General features: G+C 44.8%; 1 protein-coding gene across 3 annotated transcripts in view; it reads left to right on the top strand.

Moving 5' to 3' along the window:
* PIH1D1 (PIH1 domain containing 1) overlaps positions 1–21,843 on the top strand; it is a 212,552-nt gene that overhangs the window by 108,087 nt on the left and 82,622 nt on the right. For all 3 annotated transcript variants that reach the window (XM_078655100.1, XM_078655103.1, XM_078655101.1), the window contains exon 8: positions 16,349–16,396. In XM_078655100.1, the coding sequence (XP_078511226.1) occupies positions 16,349–16,396 (48 nt within the window). The remainder of the gene's footprint in view (positions 1–16,348; positions 16,397–21,843) is intronic.

Raw genomic sequence — 21,843 nt, 5'->3', positions numbered from 1 at the left:
ACAACTCTTTTTTTTGCGCATCCTCTTTGTCGTAAAGGCCACGAACTTTCCAAATTCAATAGAGAATTGAACAGGATTAGGTGGCACAAGTGTGCCACACGTCTACTTAAAACACACATATTGAGCCCCAAGTCTCATTCCCTCTCTGTCTCTGCCATGTTCTTAATAAATAGTCCCGGCTTCGTGCAATCCGTAACATTTATTACTGACACGCTTGCTCTCGGGAATGGAACTGTGTTGGAAAAAATACAAAATTCCCATAGCACCAGACGTGGGAGAGAAAAGTGTGGTGTTTCAATTCTTTATTTCAATTTGACAGCCCTGTAACTCGCTGCCAGTGTTACCACAGGACACATCGACTTCCCAAACAGGGCTGTAATGCGAGCCCTTTAAATTAGGCTGCGTGAACCACTGCGGATGTAATACTGCCCTCTGTTTCGCCTCCCAGGTTTGGGAAGGCAGAGGGGGGAAGGGAGCTCTGTATGTTTTGGCAGGGTGAGCATCTTCCGCCTTTGACCCAGTTAACTTGGATTTGTGAAAGAGTGGGACATGCCGTTTGCAAATACTCAAGGAGAGCTTGTGTAGCAATACTTCCCGGCAACATAGGGTTAATAGACATAGGTCTGCGAGCTATGTTTTGAAAGCCAGGATAAGCCTTACAAAAATGTTCAAACTCAATTTACGTTTCGAAAACGAAGCAAAACAACTGAAAATGTTTACCCTATTTCACCATCCAGGTTAATTCTATATTCCCTTCATCTGGATCATATTAAAACCACATTCCCTGATGTCCACACAGACTTATAGCTATAATGGGCACTTGCCCTCTCCAGCAAAATATTCTGGGTCAACGGTCGACCTGTGACCTCTTCTCCGAGCAACAGCACCAAACCTTTTGAGTGCAAGTGTTTGCAAAACATTCACAAGTTATGTTTCCTTCATTGTACCTTGCACACAACCCCTAGAAGTTGGGGAAGCTGAAAAGGTACCTAAAAATGAATACATTTTGTTTCTGAGATTTCTCAGAAGTTCACAAAATATACTCTGCAGCTTGGGAAAATAAGTCGAGCATTTTTTTGAGGAAATCTATAAAACACCTCATTTCTGGACAAAGAATCTAGCATTCCATTACTCAGCAGGACAATGCTTCTGTTTGGGCAGAGTATAAATGTGCTATTCATTTTAATGTACTGTTGCATATGTGTAACGCTTAATAACCCTAAAAAGAGGTCACAAGGTGTGATAGCAGCACCTTTTCACAGTGTAAATTACATATCAGAGTCATATGCATTTTTGGGTGATGCTACATCTCAACTTCACAAAGTCCCAAGCAAATCAATGGAGCCATTGTAACAAACTGGCACAGCCCAAAACAAGCATTGGCATAGCCAATAGGTCTCGCCTTTGGGACCTTATAAGTGTTTAGCCATGCAACAGTCGATGTTGTTGTACCAAGGAGATTGTGCTGCATAACTAAATACTTCTAAGGTCCCAAAAGCGAGACCTATTGGCTATGCCAATGATTATTTCAGTGTGGTGGCAGCCAGGGGATTATTAGAAGAATGCATCGGCAAATACAATCCAAATGTATTTATCACTTACAAACTGGTAACTATTTTTTACGTCATGTACTCTCCTAATTGATTTGTATGTTCTTTTAGTGCGAGTGTCAACCGCTTCTGATTATAGTAGGATCTGTTCCACAAAGTACCCTCAGCATACTAGACTAGCACTCTATAAATTATATATATATTGTTGTGTGTTAACAAGAAAGAATATAGGTCAAAAAAATATTAATTCTCATAACCTATTTACCATCTACACTTATAGGCTATGATAACGGCCTTTATTAAGCTTTTCACATGTATATGACTATCAAGTACATGTCTCTTCTGGCCCCCTGAAAGCCTACATTCCTTGAGGATGCATATTCATTGAGAATCTAGTCCCTTGTGTATTTTAGATAAAGATTTTGACAGTATATTGAAGATCCCCTCTCCCCCGTCATTAACCGTTGAGCTGCATGCCTTCACACCTACAGCGAGAACTTAAAATGTACAGAAAATGTCGTAACCTGCTTTACCTTAAGCACACATACCATTGCCACTTGTGTCACAATTCTAACAAAATTTAAATTAAAGCAAGGTATTAAACCTTCTTTTTTTCAAAGGTACAAAAGCATGTGATTTTTTTAAAAGAAAGTTTGTTTGTTTTACAAGCATCCATACTGTAATTACATTGGATATTTCTGTATTCTCAGTATCATCAGCACTCATCAAATTGTTCCTGTTTAGAGTCTACTATTGCTGTGAGTGAGTTCCAAGATCTGGGCCTCTCCAATATACAGTAAGAAACAGGTCAACCGATACTGCTATTATGTCTAATAGATCGTCTAGGCCTAGAACTATAGCCTACCGACATCAGTTACAGTGGCAACTGCTGTATTCAACATTACCCCCCCTCTACCCTCCCTTCCTACCCCCCAGCGCGTGCCATAGTTGGGCCCATTGTTGAGTAGAAAGCAAAGGTCTGGCTACCCTCCTCTCAGTTCTGTCATCTGATACCAACAGCTCTACTTTTTCCTTCAATACACCAGGTTCGCAAAGTGCTTCACTCTCATCTATGGGGGAGAATTGTTCCTCCTTAGCCCATTGATTAAACCTTCCCAAGCCTCCCATCCGTGTTTTACTTAATCAGATAATTTCCTCAAGGTCATCAGTTTGAAATCCATTCCCGTCCTTTAGTTCCTCCACCAGCGTTGCCCAAGCTCTGCCTGCCTCTACCTAACCCTGACCTTGCTTGGCATTTCTAATCCTGCCCTCATCATCATACCAGCATAGTACCTCCTTTTTCTAACTTTCCGGACTAGGTCCTCTCGGCCCTTTCCAGTTCCAGGCTATCTCTCTTTTATCCAGGAGAAGCACCAGGTCCTGAAATCCGCTAGTGACTCTAGTCTTGGGAGTATGTGGGAACCAATGGAGGAGGCAGTGTTGTGGTGTGCAATGAACGTCTCTGTCTAGCACCCCAGTGAGCGTGTCTGTGACCGTTTCCTGAATCACCCCAGGTTCAGGCAACTCCAAAACATTTAGAGGAACTCTGCCCCTGACTCTGCGCACCGAGGGCATATAGCATCGTCGTCACAGAGTAACTGTTTATCCGTTCTGGAGTAAGGTCTGCTCTATGGGAGCACATAAAAGTTTATAAGTTTGAATCGCGCATTTCTAGAAACCTTAGGAAGTCCATCCCATAACTTCTCCTCTATGGGGTCCCTAGATCTTCCTCCCAGCTCGTCCGTAGGTTATCAAGTGGGGCCATACCCTCATCTCGGAGTCTGCGGTACAGGCATGTGACTGCTTTGTATGTTTCAGAGGATAGCACAATGTATTGGCACCCAATTGACACCAGTGGTTCTGCCATCCCCATATTCTAATGTTTCTGTATTGCCGCTGGTAGTGCTCTAGGTAAAAGGAAATTATTATTATTATTGCATTTTGTAAAGCGCAACAACTAACTCCAATGACAGAAAAAGAACGAACGCCTAGTCTAGCTTTTTTAAAACGGGGAATAGAAAGAAGTCTCTGGGAATTCGATCTCAGAGTCCTATTTTGAGTATATTTGGGAAGTCTTAGTTTTAGGTACTTAAGACCAATGTCATTTATGGACCTAAAGGCCAAGGTCAGAGCCTTGAACTTGATCCGCTTTTAGACAGGCGGCCAATGTAGGCTGTGTAGATGAGGAGAAATGTGATGACGAAAAGGTACATTTCTAAGGATCCTGGCAGCTGCATTTTGAGTGGCCTGCAGCTTTTTAATAAGATAATCTGGTAAACCCAAAAAGAAACTGTTCGCATAGTCCAGTTGTGAGGTAATTAGTGCGTGCACCACCGTTTTTCTGTAGTCCATATGTAAGAGGTAAAGAAATCTCTTAAGGGTTTTCAGCTTCCAGAAGCATACGGATGAAACTTGGCCTATCTGGGCCTTCCCTGAGAGGGCAGAGTCAAATTTGATTCCTAAGTTTCTCGCCGACTAAACTGGTGTAGGGGGAGGATTCAGTTCCCCAGGCCACCACAGTTCGGTTTTGGGAGGTGATGGCTGATTAAAGAACAAGACCTCAGTTTTATCCATATTTAGCTTTAAACAGTTGTCTGTCATCCAAGATGATATGTTGATCATACACTTACTAATGTTAATAAACGCCGCTTCCGAGTGGTTCATAAAGGAAAACACCAGTTGGATGTTGTCAGCGTAGGAGACTACTTTGACCCCGTAGTGCTCGATAATTGAAGAAAGTGGGGCGAGGTAGACATTAAAAAGGGTTGGGCTAAGAGCCCTGTGGGACTCCACATATGAGTGGGCTGGCGGTGGAGACATGGGGACGTAGACAAATTTTCTGGGATCGACCCTTGAGAAAGTAGCAGAACCATTTCAGGACAATGTCCCCAATGCCCAGCTGCTCAAGCCTCTCCAGTAGGATCAGGTGTGAGACAGTGTCAAATGCTGCGCTCAAGTCCAGCAGCACTAACATAGAATGGTTACCGCGATCCAAAGATTCTCGAATTGTTTCTGCCACTTCCAGTAACGCTGTCTCAGTGCTGTAACCGGCCCTGAATCCAGACTGGGAGTCGTGAAGAAGGTTGTTCGATTCAAGGTAAGTTGCAAGTGGTTTCTGCACTTCCTTTTCCAATATTTTAGCCGTGGCAGGTAAGAGGGAAATCGGCTTGTAGTTTTTTAGTTCAGCCGGGTCCGCATCTACTTTCTTTAGGATGGGCTGTACAGAAGCTATTTTCCAACACGATGGATAGGTGCCTGTGCTCAAGGAGGTATTCCAAATCTGGTTTAAAGGGGCGTTTAGTAGCGGGGCAAGGGAGGTGAAGAACTTGGCTGAGCATGGGTCAGTGGGTGATCCTGATTTAACTTTAAGAAGTTGTTTGAGAGAGGCTTCCATGTTAAAATGGTGAAAGTTGCACCAGTCAGCTGAATCATGTTGTTTAGGTGGGATTGGGGGAGGATTATTCGTAGGAGTAAGAGCCGAATAAATAGCTTGGATTTTGTCCTGAAAAAAACAGGAAAGGTCCTCGCGCAGGGCAGCCGAAGGGGCAATAGTACATTTCATGACCTCAGGCTTAATAAATCCTTGAACAATCCTAAACACTTCTTTGGGGGAGTTACCTGAGGCGATAATTTGTGCAGCAAGAAAGTCCCTGATGGCCAGACATTTGAGTTTTTTAAATTGGTTTAATGCCCCCTCTGGAGCTCATACTGTTCTCTAAACTCTTCGAATGGCAGTAGTGTTACGTCCTCATACAGGGCCCCTATTGTGTTTGCTCCAGCCTCTCCCCATTCTCTCAGTCCGTGCCAGTCACCTCCATGGGGGAGTTCCGTGAGCCATTCTAACAGGATATCCAGGGCATAAGGTCTCTTAGTTTTCGATTTCTGTAAGCAGAGGCCCCTGCACATACTTAGCACTTGAAACTCAGGCTAGTGTTGTTTTTGAAATAGCCAGCCTCAGTACCACAAGGGACAACCGTTGGATGTCAGCAGACCAGGTGCTCCTTCTCATTTTTCCTACCAGCCACTGTGAGCCATTGGAGGGGCTGCTAAGTTGTAACTTTCAAAGTCTAGAAGGGCAAGGCCCCCCGCTGCCATGGGACGTTGTAGTGTGGTTAGCGCCACCCTATGACTGCCAGCCCCTCATTTGAACCCTATAATTAATGATCTGAGGTCTCGGAAGACACTTGGCGGAATCCATTTCGGGAGAACCACAAAGAAATACAGTAGCCGTGGCAGTGCCACCATTTTTAGGAAGGCTATCCTGCCCAACACAGATGGGGGCAATAAGGCCAATAATTCCATATTTGATCTCAATCCCCGAATGGCTTTTCCCACCATACCCTCCAAGTTATCTGAGGCGTTGTGATATATTTTTACCCCTAATTATGATTGGCACCCATATTCGGTCCTGCTCTATATCTGGTCTGTCTCTACCTGCATTGGCTGATAACTGGCATAATTTTCACCAGGTAACCCGGAGGCCTGAGACCCTTCCTAAATGCGTGAGGAGCTCTCTTGCACCTGCCAGGTCTTCGCTCGTATTCTGGAGGAAAAGCAAGAGACCGTCTGCGTATAACACTATATAATGTTGTTCACCTAGTATCTCTAGTCCCCTGTATGGGTTTCCAGACCTGGCGTGACAGGCTAAAGGCTCCATGGCAAAGCGAACAGGAGTGGCGACAGGGGGCGACGTTGTCTAGTGCCCCATGTCACTTGATAGTTGTCTGAGATCATTCTCCCGGTCTTCACCTGGGCCAAGGATTCCACGTAGAGCAATGTAATCCAGGTCACAAATCCTTGTCCTAGGCCAAACATTTCCATTATGCAGTAGAGGCAAAGCCATTCCAGGCTATAAAACGCCTTTTCTATATCTACCGCAAAAATAGAAGCTTTCTCTTTATCATTGGTGTTCGCCTCCAGCACTCTTAATAACCTCCTGATATTAGTGGGTGTTTTGCACCCCGGTATAAACCCTGCCTGGTCTCGGTATATAAAGGTACTTGTATATGGGGGAAGTGGTACAAAAGGGGGTGGTGATGGACGGAGCATCTGAACCAATCAAACACTCACACCCATTCAACAGATCTGGGTTTAATCTATCACCGTTCTTTAGCCCACTCTGCCACCCCAGTTCAGACATGGCCATATGCAAATCAGTCTGACCCTGTGCCTCATGGGAACAGTCCAGCCCGAACTGCCAAGCCATGTCTTCCCTGGACCGGAAACAGAGAGGGAAACAGAGAGGGAAATCACTACTCAAAATTGTGTGTGGATGACAGCCTGGAAATAACATTTGAAAAGGAGAACCATCCCAAACTGGTTCTGCAGCATGTACATTTCAGAAACCTTTATCACCATAGTTTTAAAGCACTTCCAGGGCATGTTAAACCCGCAGTTTTGAAAGCTGTTGAAATAAATGAAAATAGAGTTCTGGCATAGCTTTTCTACTCAGACTGAGAAACAGTCCAGACCTTTGTTTGTGTATTACTAACTTTTATGTTCTAAGTTTCACAATCAGTGAGTATTTGATGAGTACACAGCTGGGAAAATTGGACATTTATCACAATAATGTTTATTTTTGTGTCACCCTCACTACCAGGTTACTCTTTTACATAACTAGTAATAAACCGTATGAGATGTCAAACTGCAATTAGGAGATTAAACAAGCTCTTTCAATAATCCGCAAACACTTGGCAGTAACTCATTATCATCCATGGATTTGCAAACACTTTCCACTGTTTGCATGCGTGGCAGCAGACTGCACAGTCAAGGCACATGGCAAATTACTCTTGTTGTTGCATGAACAGGAGCAAAGCTCCCTCGTAACACCTGCCAAAATAAACCTGCTTGATTGAAGTTTTTAGGTAAGTCTGTGCAAAGGAAAAATGCAATCAAGAAAATGGCATCAGTGTTGCTTTCATTTATTGACGTCAAAACCAACATCCTTGCTAAAGTCCTATAGCTTGGACAGACTTTCACAGAACGACTTTTCCTGTTAAATGAGGCTGTTACGGACACTCTATTGGGCACCAGAGCCAAGCCGGGAACTTGCCCGCCAGTCAACAGACAGGTTTCCAGACGAAAGTGACCTGCTCCAGAAGACCCACCTTTGCACCTCGAATATCCTACGTCTGAAGCCTAGTGGTCCGGTTTTTAACAAGCAGACTCATCTTGAAGTCTTTCCCTACTACACTCCTAATAGGGAATCCAAACGCATGGAGGCAGTCGGAAAGCAAAGGTTTTCTTCACCCAGCTTCACACTCCACTCTTTGAATGCGAGTTGTCTCCTGGGACGCTCTGCTCATGCGTTATGGGACATGGTTAGCAGGATTTTACCCACTGCCCCTGAAGAATTCCAAGGCAATCATGCGCATCTTTTACAAGATGGGCAAGAAAGCGAAACATGTCACCCTCTCTGGATTAAATAGCATATACTGCTTGGGCTGGGCAGTTGGTACCTGCATGGTGCAGTGACAAAACATGTAGCTGATATTCCTGGGGTTTTCAAGTGACATACAGGTGTTACTAATTGACATACTATTGGATAGGACCTGTCTCTTCGGAGACAAGGCAGACTCTCAAAGAGAGCCGAGCCACAGCTCGTTCCCTCTGCCTTTCTTCGTCCAAGCAGAAGTATCCTTAACAGTTTCCTCCCTTTCAAGCCTTTGGAAGAGGCTTGGCACAATAACAATGCTAAGGTCCACCTCTACAAAACGAACTCACAAGCTTTCAAGGTCGTTGTTTGAAATCTGACCAGCAACATCTAGGCCCTCAGGGGCATTCTACTGCTCAGTCCCCATCCCGCCATCAAACCACTTCAGCTTGCACTCGATGATATACCTTGATATATGATTGGTGGTTCAAATCGTATATCAAGGATATTCACTACTATTCCTTTCTATTCCGCTGCATATACCACATGCACCAGAGCGGCTGATAGAAGACCACTTGTCCATCTTACAAAAAGTAGTCTAGGCTCATTGAGATGGTCCCAGTATAAGAAATTGTAACTGGATGCTACTTCTGTTATTTCCTGGTGCTGAAGTAGGACGGTGGCTTTAATTCTATTTTAGACTTTCAACCTCTCAACTTCTTACTCAAGATGCTCACTCTGTCCCAGGAGCGTTAGATTTGCAGGATACTTATTTGCACTTCCCTGTCCTGCACTCCCACAGGCTTTGCCTGTCCTTCAAGGTGGCCCAGAAGCATTTTCGGTTTTGTGAGCTCTCATATGGCCTCACCAGTCCCCCTCTGGTATTCACATATGTGATGACTGTGGTTGCAGCACATCTTTGGAGGTTGGATAAATCAATATTCCCATAACTCAATGATTGGCTGCTAAAGGCTGGCTCGCCAGGTCAGTTGGGTGGGGAGGGGATTAAGTGGGTCAGAAGCCACTCTTTAACGCTTCATATTTGGAAGGCATATATGGCAGGCCTCATTGTATGCTTTTTCTATGTTTGGTGAAGAGTAATTAGACTTTGGAGCAAGGCAAGTGAGCAAGACCTCATTGTGGCTCTTGCAAACCTCCCACAATTAGTCTGTCCAGCCCAAACTTATTTTGATTTCAGCTGCTGGGTGTCCTCAAGAAGTTCTCATAGCTCTGAAAACTATCTCAAATCCAAGAAGTAAGATTAAAAACTCCCCTTAGTTGTCTCCCACCAATAGCACTTTAAAACTTGATACCCGACGGGCAACAGTGAAAATGCTTACCTTATATTCTCCTGATCTTAAATTCATCTATAGAAACCGACTACACTTATATATACATGTGATTAGCCTGTCTCGAAAAGAATTTTACTCAAACTGCTTCATCTCATCCGGCAATAAGCAGAATATTTTTTTCCCTTTCAACTTTGTGGACATCACCAATTTTTCCCTTCAAATCACATTCACCCAGCATCATTGTGATAATTTAGCAACCTATTTCTTGGAAAAAAATGACGAGAAGAGGACCAGTATTGCAGGATCTCTTTTCTTTGATACTTAGGGCATGATTTAGATCTTGGCGGATGGGTTACTCCTTCAAAACGGTGATAAATATCCCGTCTGCTGAAATATAAAGTCGATTGTATCCTATGGGATTCATATTTCGGCGGACAGGATCTCAGTCACTGTTGTGAGGGAGTAACTGGTCTGCCAAGATCTAAATCAGGCCCTTAGTCTGTTGGGGACTTTCCCTTAGACCACACTTTCGTGAGCCCTGTTACTGATAATGCTCACCATTGTTCCACCTTCTCCCCTGTTGATATAGAGACTTTTATTACCAGATACACGTGAGGTTCTCCACAGGACGCAATTCCCATCTGGATTGTGCATCACAAGATTTCAGGAATCAAACCGGAAATGTCAAACCTTTCTTTAACCTCCTGCATAGTTCCCGACAATTTAAAGCAAGGCATTGTGAAACCTCCCCATAAAAACCTAGTCTAGCCGCGACACATAGGATTGTCAAGGGCTACTTGGGGAAGGCGGAAAATGTCAAGAGACCGATAATGAAGAGCCTGAAGTCCCAGGCTTCTGCCCTTGAATAGCTATATGTTAACAGCCCCATTGAGCCCGTGCGGCATCAGCTGGCAGATGGTCCTTAATTCATCTTCATCTTTTCGGGTTGTTAATATTATTCCTTGTTTATTCAAAAAATGGCATGGGATAATATTCCCTATGAGATATATCCTATCCCACTCCACAGGACAGTTGAAGGCAGGAATTCGCAAATTTCTGTATGGATTTTATCCTACATCTACTGCACTTCAGTGTAGGTTCCACTTTACTTTAATGTAGTTTCCATCTTTTATTATCTTGAATATTACTGGTTTTATCTTCTTCAACCTTTGCTCGCAGTCGATTTCCCTTCCACTGTAATCTCGCAACCCGATCACTTCAAGCGATGAGACCAGAGTAATGTCAAGATAATTAAAATCATGCACAAACTCGATCTTCTGATTATTCGCAGTTACATTTTTCTTAAGGGTTTTGTGTGGGTTAACTGCCATGTATTTAGTTTTACTCAAATTTATTTCTAGCCCCTTAGCTTTGCAGTATATCCCAAATGAATTTATTAAATTTTGCAAACCTTTCGGTGTTTGGGAGATTAAAATCGTATCATCAGCAGAGGAGTGCCGGTACAGGCAACTCCCCTAGCCTAGGGGAGTCATGATCACAACCCAAAAGGTGATAAGGGATGTCATTGGCATACAATGAAAATAAAGTCTGAGCTAAAACGCACCCCTGTTTTACACCTCTATTAACCCTAATTGGTTCAGTTAATTTGTCTCGTAGACCCCATCTGACCTTTGCCCAGTTGTCTTCATGTAATCTTATTATCTGTAGGAGGATTTCCCCCAGGACCCCTTGATCCTTTAAGGATTTCCACAGAAGATTTCTGTGGGCTAATCGCCTGCCCCGCATTGCTTGGACCACATGCCGGATGGCCGTTTGTGATGGTGGCTTGGTCCTGGCCGATCTCCAAATTTACTATGGGACCACACAGCTCCTGATGGTCAATGACTGGCTACGCGGAGGGTGGGATGATCCTAAATGTAAGACCGAACTGGCTTTACTGAATCTGGATTGCTCTATGGAGGCCCTGTCACCCAGCATCTTCCCGAGGGGACTGAGGTAGTTTTCCAGACCAGGTGACGGGCATCACGGGCCATGGGTTGGCACAACAAACTCACCCAGCTCACCCTCCTGTGGAACGGTCGCTGGCTCCGCCACGTATCCACCACCCAAGATTCCAGGCGATAGGTATGACGTCCTTGAGCCACATCTGGGAAGGTGGCCAAAATCAGTCCTTCAGGACCTTCAGGCACATTATGCCCTTCCTAAAACTCAATTTCACTGGTACCTGCAAATCAAACAGGCACTGCTGATTACAAAGAAAACCCTGGAGTGCTCCTGGAGTATAGTTCGTTGGAAGCTCCGCTGCTGATGGGTGCGTTGGGTGGAGGGGGTTTATCGTTTCATGATTAATAATGCCCCTGATGTGATGGTCCCCCTGAGGAGGAAGTGGGAAGCCTGGTTGGGTCCAGTGGATGACATTGACTGTTGGTTTGCCCGTGTAGCCTTCACAAGATAGCTATGTCCTCTCGGTTATGGCTTTATTCAAATAAATTATCTTCAATGCACGTACATTACACCTTTGAAACTGTGGCAGGCCAGAAAATGCATTCCAATACTTGTTTTCGCTGCCTATCCCCAAATGCAGATTTTTTCCACATAACATGTGGTCCCCCAATCGCAGAACATTGGAAGCAAATAGTATGTTCCTTGTCCCAGATTCCGGGTACACCCTCAGCCTGACCCCGAAAAGGGCCCTACTGGGGAATCTAGATGACCTTGGCAATACCAGGGGGGAGAAGTACCTAATTGAGCTGGTCACAGTGATGGCGAAAGGGGACATTGCTCGACAGTGGAAAATGGCCACTGCACTAACGGTGGCTGTAGGAAAGTGCATCTTTTGGACATGGTTAACCCCCACTTTTTGCTTGGAAAATTATGTAATTTCGAATGGTGGGGCACAGGGTCCCTGCCGTCCAGGTCCCCTATGTCAGAAGCTCTTTTTCTAAACTGTACCTTTTGTTTCCCAATTGGCACAACTTCAGTGGCCCTTGTAAGTCCCTAATAAATGGTACCCCTGGTACCTAAGGCATTTGTACTGAAGAAGGATGCCAAGGGCAGCCGCACAAATTTCGTCACCCTAGGCACAAGACCATGTGCACTGCCATTGCAGACTGCGTGCCTTGGTGCAGACAAAATCGAAGTCGACATAACACACATCCCTATGTGCCATTCCGAAAGACACTGCTTGGAATATAGGTAAGACACCACTAGAGTAGGCCTTATAGTCCTAAGGCACGGTGTACTATATCCCCTGTGAGAACATATCTGCATGAGCAGATATGCCCCTGCAATATCCATGTTGATTCTTGGATATTGTAAGTGAACCGGACCGCCATAGAGAGTGAATAGCCTGGACACTCGTAATTACAAGTTTCCTAGCTCCTTGATGCCATCACTGTACTATGGGAGATTTGGTACCAAACATCTCATCCTAATAAACAGCAATGATCCCAGTGTCGGATTTATTAATAATTTCACTCAGAGGACCACATAGAGGGGTCCCCTGAAACCTACCAAACCTTCATTGGGTCACCATCTGGTCTAAGCCAGCCTGTCACCACCAGACAGAGTTCTGACCTCATGGGGTGAGCGCCGGCGTGCTCAGAGGTTGAGAACAATGCCTTCCCTGGGCAGAGGTGCTCACATCTCCCCCCGGCCAGGAAGGGCCATCCATTGCGAGAAGCTTCAAAGGCCTTGCCATCTTTGGAATGCGACCCTAGCCTCTCCTAGGAGGGGTCCTGTCCTTGCACCTTTTCGCTGAAAGACAGGCGGGAAAACCAAGAAAGAATAGGAGGTGTGCCCCCTCTGCTAACTCCATCCCTAGGTGTTGGAGGCGAGGTGAAGCACATTATTCAGTGCCCACCATCTTGAAGATGGTGGGACTTCACCTATTAGGGCTTGGTCTGTGTCTTCCCCCTACAGGAGGTGGGATAATAGAGGGTATGGACACCCTTGACAGGTAGTAGCCCATTGGCTACTACCTGTCACTCGCCTTTAAATTTAGTACTTAGGTGGCATCGCCAGTCCCTTAAACTAGATTCCACGGACACAAGAAGAAGACGTAGTAAGAAACACTGTTGGACAGAGAACTGCAGATCTCATGGTGAATTTTGGGTGCAGCCGCAGGCACCAAAACCAGCAAAGTCCAATCCAGTGTCACTCAGGCTCTAGCCTGAACAATGTCCATGAGTACCCGCCGAAGGTACACTTGCTCTGGATGGTCTGCTCGGCCTCTGCACCAAATCTTGAGGGTCCAGGACCCACTGGAGCCAAAACGCATGTATACCCGAAGTACCGTACCCTATGCTGCAAAAACCTACAAAACCCAGTCCAGATGGACTCCAGCTTTACAGCGAGCCAGAACCTGAGGAGGGGCTTCAGGACTCCGGGGACCTACCTCATCAGTGGCCCAGCAGTTCCAGAATTGTTGCTCCAAGGTGCCAGCCGCTGACTGCGAGGTGTCTCTTTTCGCTGTATTACTCAGCTGCACGACTTCACTGCAACCAGTTCGCCCGGTCAGGGCATGTTCATCCAGCTGCGCTTCCGTGGACCCTGAGCCCTTGCACCCTCTACTCTACCTTGAGAGCCTTTGGACCCTTTGCATTGCTTTTACAGGAGGCCTCTTGCTTCGTAGTGCACCACATACTAAGCCCCGTTATCCATGCTCCTGGTGAAACCCAGGACGCTACCAAGAACCTGGCATCGTAATTTTAGACCTTCGCCCCAAACTCTTCTATTTCTAAAAGGTGAACCATACAAACAACTGTCTTACATTTTTTGTTCACCCTGCCTTTTTCCTCCCATAGGAAATGTATTGTGCGTAACTGCGCACAACTGTAGATATTGTGTTTTCTGTGATTTTCTCGTATTGTGAAAAGTATTTATCTTGTACCCAAAGTCCTTGGTCTAAAATTTATGTACAAAATATGTACTATTTTTCTAATTCGGTCTCGGCTTCTGTCTTTGAATGTGTGTATCATTTATTGCCTTAGTGTGTACAACAAATGCTTAGCTCTACCCTCTGATACGCCTAACTGCTTACCCACACTACCACAAAATAGAGCGTTAGTGTTATCTACTTTTGCCACTGTAAACCAATAAGCGTCTGCTCGACCTCTCTGCACAGTGTACCCCATTATGGTGCACTATATAGAGAGCTGGGTTTCCTACAGTGGCTGAGTGGAGGAAGAGGATGGATTGGTGTGTGGCACAAGGAGAGCCTGTGTACATGCCAAAGATTAACGCATATGGGGGTTGTGGTTGGATCACTAAGGTCAGCGGGTGACATCATTCCTAATCCTTTGTTTAATGACAGGACGTGTGTGGTTGATTGGCGAGGGGTGGTTTCTATGTTCATGCACAATACTGTGTTTGAAATCAGTGAAACTGGTTATTAAAAAACCTAGTCTACATTAAAATGTTTCATCCAGTTAAGTGATATAACCACCCAACTGTCTACTCTTTTAGAAGATAACTTGACCCTACATGATGCACAAACAGGGTTCCGACTAAATAGAAGTACACAAATAGCTATGATTGCTGTGGTCGACAAGCTGTGTATGGCCACAGATCAGATTTCGTCAGTGCGTTTATGCTATTAGATCTGTCAGCTCTTTTTGATGCAGTGGACTATACTATTCGTGTTAAACATCTTACTTTCCAACAGACTGACTGGCAAAGTTCTGGAACGGTTACATCCTTCCTGAAAGACACAATGCAAATAATTGCCAAGGGTCCATATACTTCTACCTCTCAAAGTTACAACAGATATCCCAGAATGTTTGATCTGTCCGACCTATTTATTCTACATTAATGTCTATTCTTCAGCCGTACTGATGAGGACTGAGAGAGTCTCCTTTTACACCTGTGCAGTAGATACTCAGTTAATCTTCAGATTAGTTCTCTGTCCAACCTGACAACACTAAAAGACTGGCTATGCAAACTCAGAAACTGGATGGATAACAACTAGCTGAAAATAAACTTTGACAAAACTGAGGTCAGCATTGTTGACGGTAACCCCACTTCTTGGCCTCCACAGTTTTTGTCCAGTTCATAGCCCCCGCCCCCCAAATTATAATAATCAAAAGCATGGTAGGTAGGGTGGGAATGCATTTATTATGTAAAAAATGTTAATAGAAAGAATAAAAAAAAAAAAACATGGTAGGTAAAAAAGCCTTCCATCTTAAAATGGATGCCCAAGCCACTTTGGTAGTGTCAGTCTGCTCCTACATTTGTGTAAGTTAAGCCCCTTGTTCCTCTTTTTATTTTAGAGGGCAGAAAAGTAAAGATCACTTTGGTGATCTGCTTCTGACTGGACTACTGCGAGGCCCTCTACTTAGGCTTTAATAACTCTTCACTCCTGCATATTAAAACTATTAAAAATCAGGCAGCAAGAATTCTCTCCTAGTGCAAAGCTCAGCCCTAACAGCCTACATTAACTCCCAATACAGAAGAGAATTCCTTTCAAGGGCCCATGTATGTGTGGACAAGTCTCTGATTTCCTATTCTACAAAAATCGAAGCTACAAACCAAGCGATGGCTCTGATCTTCTACCAAACTCTTACTTAATATCCCACAATTCTGCAAATCTTGATCTGGGGAAATAATCAATTGCCTACTGGCTCTGAAACCCTGGATCACTCCCCAAAATAGTAAAATCCTCCCCTCTCATGCTCCTATTTAGTAAAAGACCTAACATCCATTGTTTTACCGAAAGAACTGGCTCCCCTGTTAGTATCTTATGCTTTGTAGTGCCGAGAGTCCTTCCTAGTAAGCGCTTCACATTCTTGCAAAGACTTTGCCACATAAAGTGGTCATCTCTTGCTGCAATTCACAATAGTTTGGAGCATAGCCAATGCATGTCCCTGGAATGAGTGACCTTAAGTGTCTCTGTGTTTGTGCATAGCATGCACTGTCTTGTGTGAAATAATTTTTCATTGTGGCAGTCAACGGAGGGTTAAATTAACTGTGCAAACTAGGAATGTCTTGCATTTTGTCATAGATAAGCCATATGCCCACCAGTAAAGGCATCCGTTGAGTCCATTTAGGTTCTTCTATGGCTGTGAGTGGTCTGCTTCATTCACACTAGCCTTGTTCTAGCGTCTCTATTGTGGTTGTGGATTACTCTAGTCTACACAGATCGGTTTTTGACCTCCGTGTTCTTTGTTTTACAGCCCAGCTCCAGAGCCCTGCAGCAGACCTCTGGTGTGTGAGCTTGAATCGTAAGTTGTTTTTGTTTCTCAATCCACTGTTCTTCATATTCTCTAAAATGTTACCAGCTTTATTTACCTCCTCAGCTAAGCCCTATTTAGCTTGTTTTCTTTCAACTGTTTTTCCTCTCAAAATAGGATTGAGATACACTTTCCTTTAGTATATGATGATAATTTTCTGTTATCCGTTCAAAGAAAAAAGAAACAAAAAACTGTAATCATCCGTAGATTAGAAGCAGCTGCAAGACGACATGTTTACAGCTATATATAAAAATTCATAAATATATTCATACCCAAGTGGCAATTAGATTGCTAGGGTGAGTAAGTTATCTTTATACCGCCTTCCTCAGAAGTTCCCGAAAGTAATTGCCAGCAAAGAATGTTACACCTACTTACATTGTATGGACGCTACCAGCAAAAATTATGTAAGATATGGTGGGTTCTATTAATAATTGTTTGCATCTTTTTGGAGTTTAAAAACCTGCTGCTCCGGTCGCTTCTTGCACTAATAGTAGAACCTCCTACAAAGTAGGTGGATATTTTGACTTCTTGCAAATGTTGCACTTAATCCCATCCTTCTATTCCCTAGTCAGCGCTTCTACAAGCAAGCCATCAGTTAAAAGAGCAATTATCACTGCCCTTATAGAAGCACAACCTAAGATGAAGGAACCCTCATGTACTACTGATATAAAAGCCAAACGGCGTGGTTTGGACGCCGAGAGGAATGCCGGCTCTGTGATTTCCTCCTCCAGTGGTCCGGGTCTATCCACAATTTTGGGACACTTTCCATCGCTCCAGAGCCGGAGTAAATGAAAGATTTGGGGATCGGAATGTGAGGGAAACATTTCAAGCACTTGATAGCGTCTGGAGGTGGCCGAGAAGTGGAGATACGGCCGAGTCCCCCGAGTGCCTCCGCGCCCGGGAGAGCAAGTGAGCAATCCGATGGCTGCCTTGACCGGGAACTGAAGACGTTACAAACAGTCTTTCCCCACGTGATACCGGAGCGGACTGCGCTCCGTTGGCCCGGCAAAACATGTATGATCTCCTATGACCAACCGTGAGTCATTCCTGCCTGCATTGCAAAAGTTGTCCTACACACGGTGAGCCTGCACGCAAATCTGCTGTCCCCAACATGGCGGGCGTGTCTATTTAATAAGCGGGACTTGGCTTTCGGCCGCGGCTCATGGGTCCAACATGAGGCGAAATTACCACGCAGCAGACTTATTGTGCACTCATTATTCGCTATAATATGGTCTAGAGTAAACGCGTAAACGCGTAAGCCCACGCACATGGTGCCCCGCAAGCAACGCTACCCTAGTCGTCGCTGCCCTACTTAAAATGGCGTCCTCTTCACTTTCTGACCGGGAATCAGCTCCCGTATTACATGAGCAGACCTGCTACATTGCCATTTGTCACCCACAACGGCTGCACCTGAAGGCAGTACATACTTGACCCGTCCTGCTAACACTGACACCTAATGGGCATTACACGGAGGATCCCATTTACACGCAATTTGCTCCAAGATGGCGACGCTTGCCTCATCAGTTCGGGAGAGTGCAGCAATCCACGAATGAGGGTGCGGAGGGCTGTTGAGCATGCTGAATATCTTTGAACACCCAAAGGAGTGTCCCACGCCCTCATGGAATGCAGTGGTGAATCCCGTTTAACCTGTACTGGCGAGGCTCTGTAACACCTGAATACACGCAGCAACCTACAGTTTATTGTTTCATGCTGTCACGGGTATGAGCTACATCGTGTGTGACGCACCATAATAAATCTCCTCCGCCTAACAACTACAGCGTTCAGGACAGGTTCCCTGGTCAATGTTCCCTGATCGAGGTGCAATTGTGAAACGACGACAAGGCGCACCGTTATCCTTTCTATCTCGGCGGGATGCATCGACCTATGCAACAGCGTGCTGAGGTTAGGTTCCACAATCATATTGCTGAATAAATCACTCTGGCCTACACAATTCGCACGCTACCTGTGACCCAACAGCTGTCTCTTCATATCTGACTAGTCCTTACGTGAAGCTGCGTGTGTGTGACCTTATAATTGATTTAGTACACTCATTTTGGTTCACCTCAAGTCCCTGGTGTTGATGCGATCAGGAGACCAGTGACTATGGACAACAAGGAGATAGCTAAGAACCTGAAAAGACTCAAATCTGACCACTCAAATCCAAAATCGCCTGTCAAAGGGAAAAAAGATAACGCTGATGTAATGGAAATGATACTAAGCAGGCTTGACGAGGTTAGGGATCTAGCCAAGTCAACTAAAGAAGAGGTGGGGGCGATTAGACAGTACATACGTGAGACCAATGCCAGATTGGACGAAACGGAGTCAAGGATCAGCAGGCTGGAAGACACCGAAGTTAAGACCTGTAGCGCTCTCAGACACCTGACCATCGCATCTGATCAGACAACAAGAAAGCTGGCCGAGTTAGAAGACAGAAATTGTAGAGGAAACCTTCGAATTTTTGGTAATCCGGAGGGATCCGAGGATTCGCAGGGGTCCTGTGTGCCGTTCTTGGAATCATGGTTCGCTCAGGCCACTAGCATGACCTTCAATCAGCCCCTTGAATTTGATAGGGCACATAGAGTACCTGGAAGAATCACCAAAAGCCAAAAAGGCCCCAGGCCCATTGTCTGTAAACCACTACGCTATCAACATGTTGAACAGATCCTTAACTTTGTCCGGAAGCACAACCATATCCTATGGAAGAATGCCAAAATATATATTTCACAGGACTACAGCAAGGAAACAGTAGATGTAAGGAAGGCATTTCTGGCACTCCGTCCTCAGCTAAAGTCTATGGGCTATCAGTATGGCTTTGTGGGCCCTGCAAAATACAGAGTAGTCGTCCAGGGCTCCCCGCACATCTTCACGGACCCTATAAAGCTCAAGAGGATGCTGGATGGCCCAGAGGATTTAGTCATGGATACCCACAATTCTGATACCACTGCATCCTCCTCTTCCGGCTTCAAATGAGTATCCTTTCCTTCTATGCCAATTGTATTGCTAATTGTGTTGCTTTCTCCTAAATGTCAGTTTGTTATACTGTACCAGGTGTGGAACTTCACACGTATAGACAGCAACCGCTACTTTGATCAGAAATGAGGCTTGTGGGTGCAATGAACGTTTTGAATCTACCGAGACTTGGTTAAAGATTGCTTGCACCTGTTCGCCTCCCTCTGGCGGGTTGATATTATACCCCGTCACGTGGCCCATTCACTGTTTTTCCTGATGTAGCAGGTGGCTCAATGATCCTAACGTTCCGTGCTGGCAGGCTTTACTACTGCGATAAACACTGTATGTTCTACTCTTGATGTATGTGTGTGCGATTGTCACAATCAAAACGGAACAAGGCTCCTCCACAGGGGTATCGTGCTCTAAGGATGAATATTGTGGTGATGCCCATATAAAGGCCTATTATGTATCATACTGATGTCTGATTATAATGAGGTGTACACTTTAGGCCACTGTTGTTGAACCCAGGGATAAAATAGTTCGATTTTGCTCGAGGTTAGGGGTAACCTTACCTAGACACGCGAATGCCTAGACCTTCGACTTCTATAGATAACTATGGTTAAATTCGGCAATAGTTTGTTAGTTTGCTGAAATAGTTCCAAAGTTTCCATTCAGTTGTGAACCACGGGGAGGAAGTGTTGCTATTTCTCTCCAGTCACCATGCCTACTACACACTGTTGGGGAGGGGAGGGAGGGGGAATGTGGGTTCTGGGGGGGAGTATATGTGTTATTTGTATTATGTTCACTCTTTTCCATTTCGTACTTTTTGTTTTTGTGCTTGTACGGATACTGTTGAACAGTTGCACGTTGATTAGACAAACTGCTGGATATGCCTGCCGTCTAGGTTGGTCTGTCACTATGCTTGCCAAGATAATTAAGCAGGTTTAATGGTACAAAACGCAATTAATACACCACTTGGAGTGGCCACTATTGATAAACTGAAAATTCTGTCCCTGAATGTAAAAGGTCTCAACCTATGTGTCGGACCTTGCTAATGTCATCAAAGCACATGGGATGAGCCTAACCTCCTATGCTGACGACACTCAGTTGGTGCTAGCTATTAAAGGTGACGGGCCTCAAATGGCAAAGAAATGTAATAAAGGACTGCTTGATATAGGAGAATGGATGGCTAGCAACTGTTTAAGGCTGAACTCGGATAAAACTGAGGTGGTCATTTTTGGACCCCTCTCTCCGAGTTGGCCACTAAACTGGTGGCCTGAAACTTTTGGCATCCCTCCAAAACCCACAGCCAAGGTTAGGAACCTGGGTATCATCTTTGACGATGGACTAACTTTTATGGACCACGCTAAAAAAACAGCATCCACAGCTCATTTTAAATTAAAGATGATTAGGAAGATTCGTCCGTTTCTTCCGGAAACAGCTATCAAAACTTTGATTAGCTCATTAGTATTGTCCACCCTGGACTACTGCAACGGATTATTCCTCAACGCACAATCCAGAGTCATAAGGAAACTGCAATCCATTCAAAATGCCGCAGCTCGCCTGCTTGCGAGGAAAACAAAGTTTGAGCCCACTTCAAAAGTCATAAAGGAATACCACTGGCTTACAATTAGGAACAGAATACACTTTAAATCCTTATGCATAGTCTACAAGGCTCTGAATGAGCAAGGTCCACACTTTCTGAAAGAGCAACTCCAACACTATAAACCAAGTAGACTGCTCCGATCAGCCACTCTCCACCAGTTAACTGTTCCACGGGCTAGAACAGTTTCCTGGGGCGATCGCCGCTTTTTGGTGGCTGCACCGAAACTGTGGAACACTCTCCCCCAACATATCAGGCAAAGCCCCTCCCTCTTCCGGTTTCGTAAACAACTAAAAACTTGGCTCTTTGAGCAATAATTTTCCACCATATTTTCCAGTTCCCCCAATGAAAATAAGGGCAGTTTTAGCGCCGAGACGCCTACGGGTATTTGTTGCGCTTTAGAAATGTCAAAAAATAAATAAATAAACCAACCTGTCAAGAGGCAAAAGATACTAGACTATGCACGTAGACAGCGGGGGGATATTGTCCTGTTACAGGAGACCAAAATTGATGCCAAACAATTCTACCATTTGAGGAATAAATTTTACACAGAACTAGTGGGAGCTGAAGCTAAAGGGAAAAAAATGGTGTTTTGTTATTAATAGCGAAAAAGTCTAAGGTTGAAATTCTCTCTTCAGAGGTGGATGAGAATAGCAGGTGGATCACAGCTAAACTAAGCAGGGATAACACAGAATTCTACATCACAAATATCTATGCCCCTAACACTAATGACCTTAAATTCTGGGATGATCTGGGTAGACAAATCGAAACCGTACCTGACTCAGCCGTGCACATTTTGGCCGGGGATTTTAATTTCCCCATGGATGTTACCTTAAACAGAGATTCACGTTGCCCCTTTCGGCCGAATAAATCGCACAAAGCCTTC

This window comes from Lissotriton helveticus, chromosome 7, assembly GCF_964261635.1.
Source record: "Lissotriton helveticus chromosome 7, aLisHel1.1, whole genome shotgun sequence".
In the NCBI taxonomy this organism is placed as follows: Eukaryota; Metazoa; Chordata; class Amphibia; order Caudata; family Salamandridae; genus Lissotriton; species Lissotriton helveticus.
The sequence above is the reverse complement of the archived record's forward strand: the minus strand, read 5'-3'. Positions and strand labels throughout refer to the sequence as shown.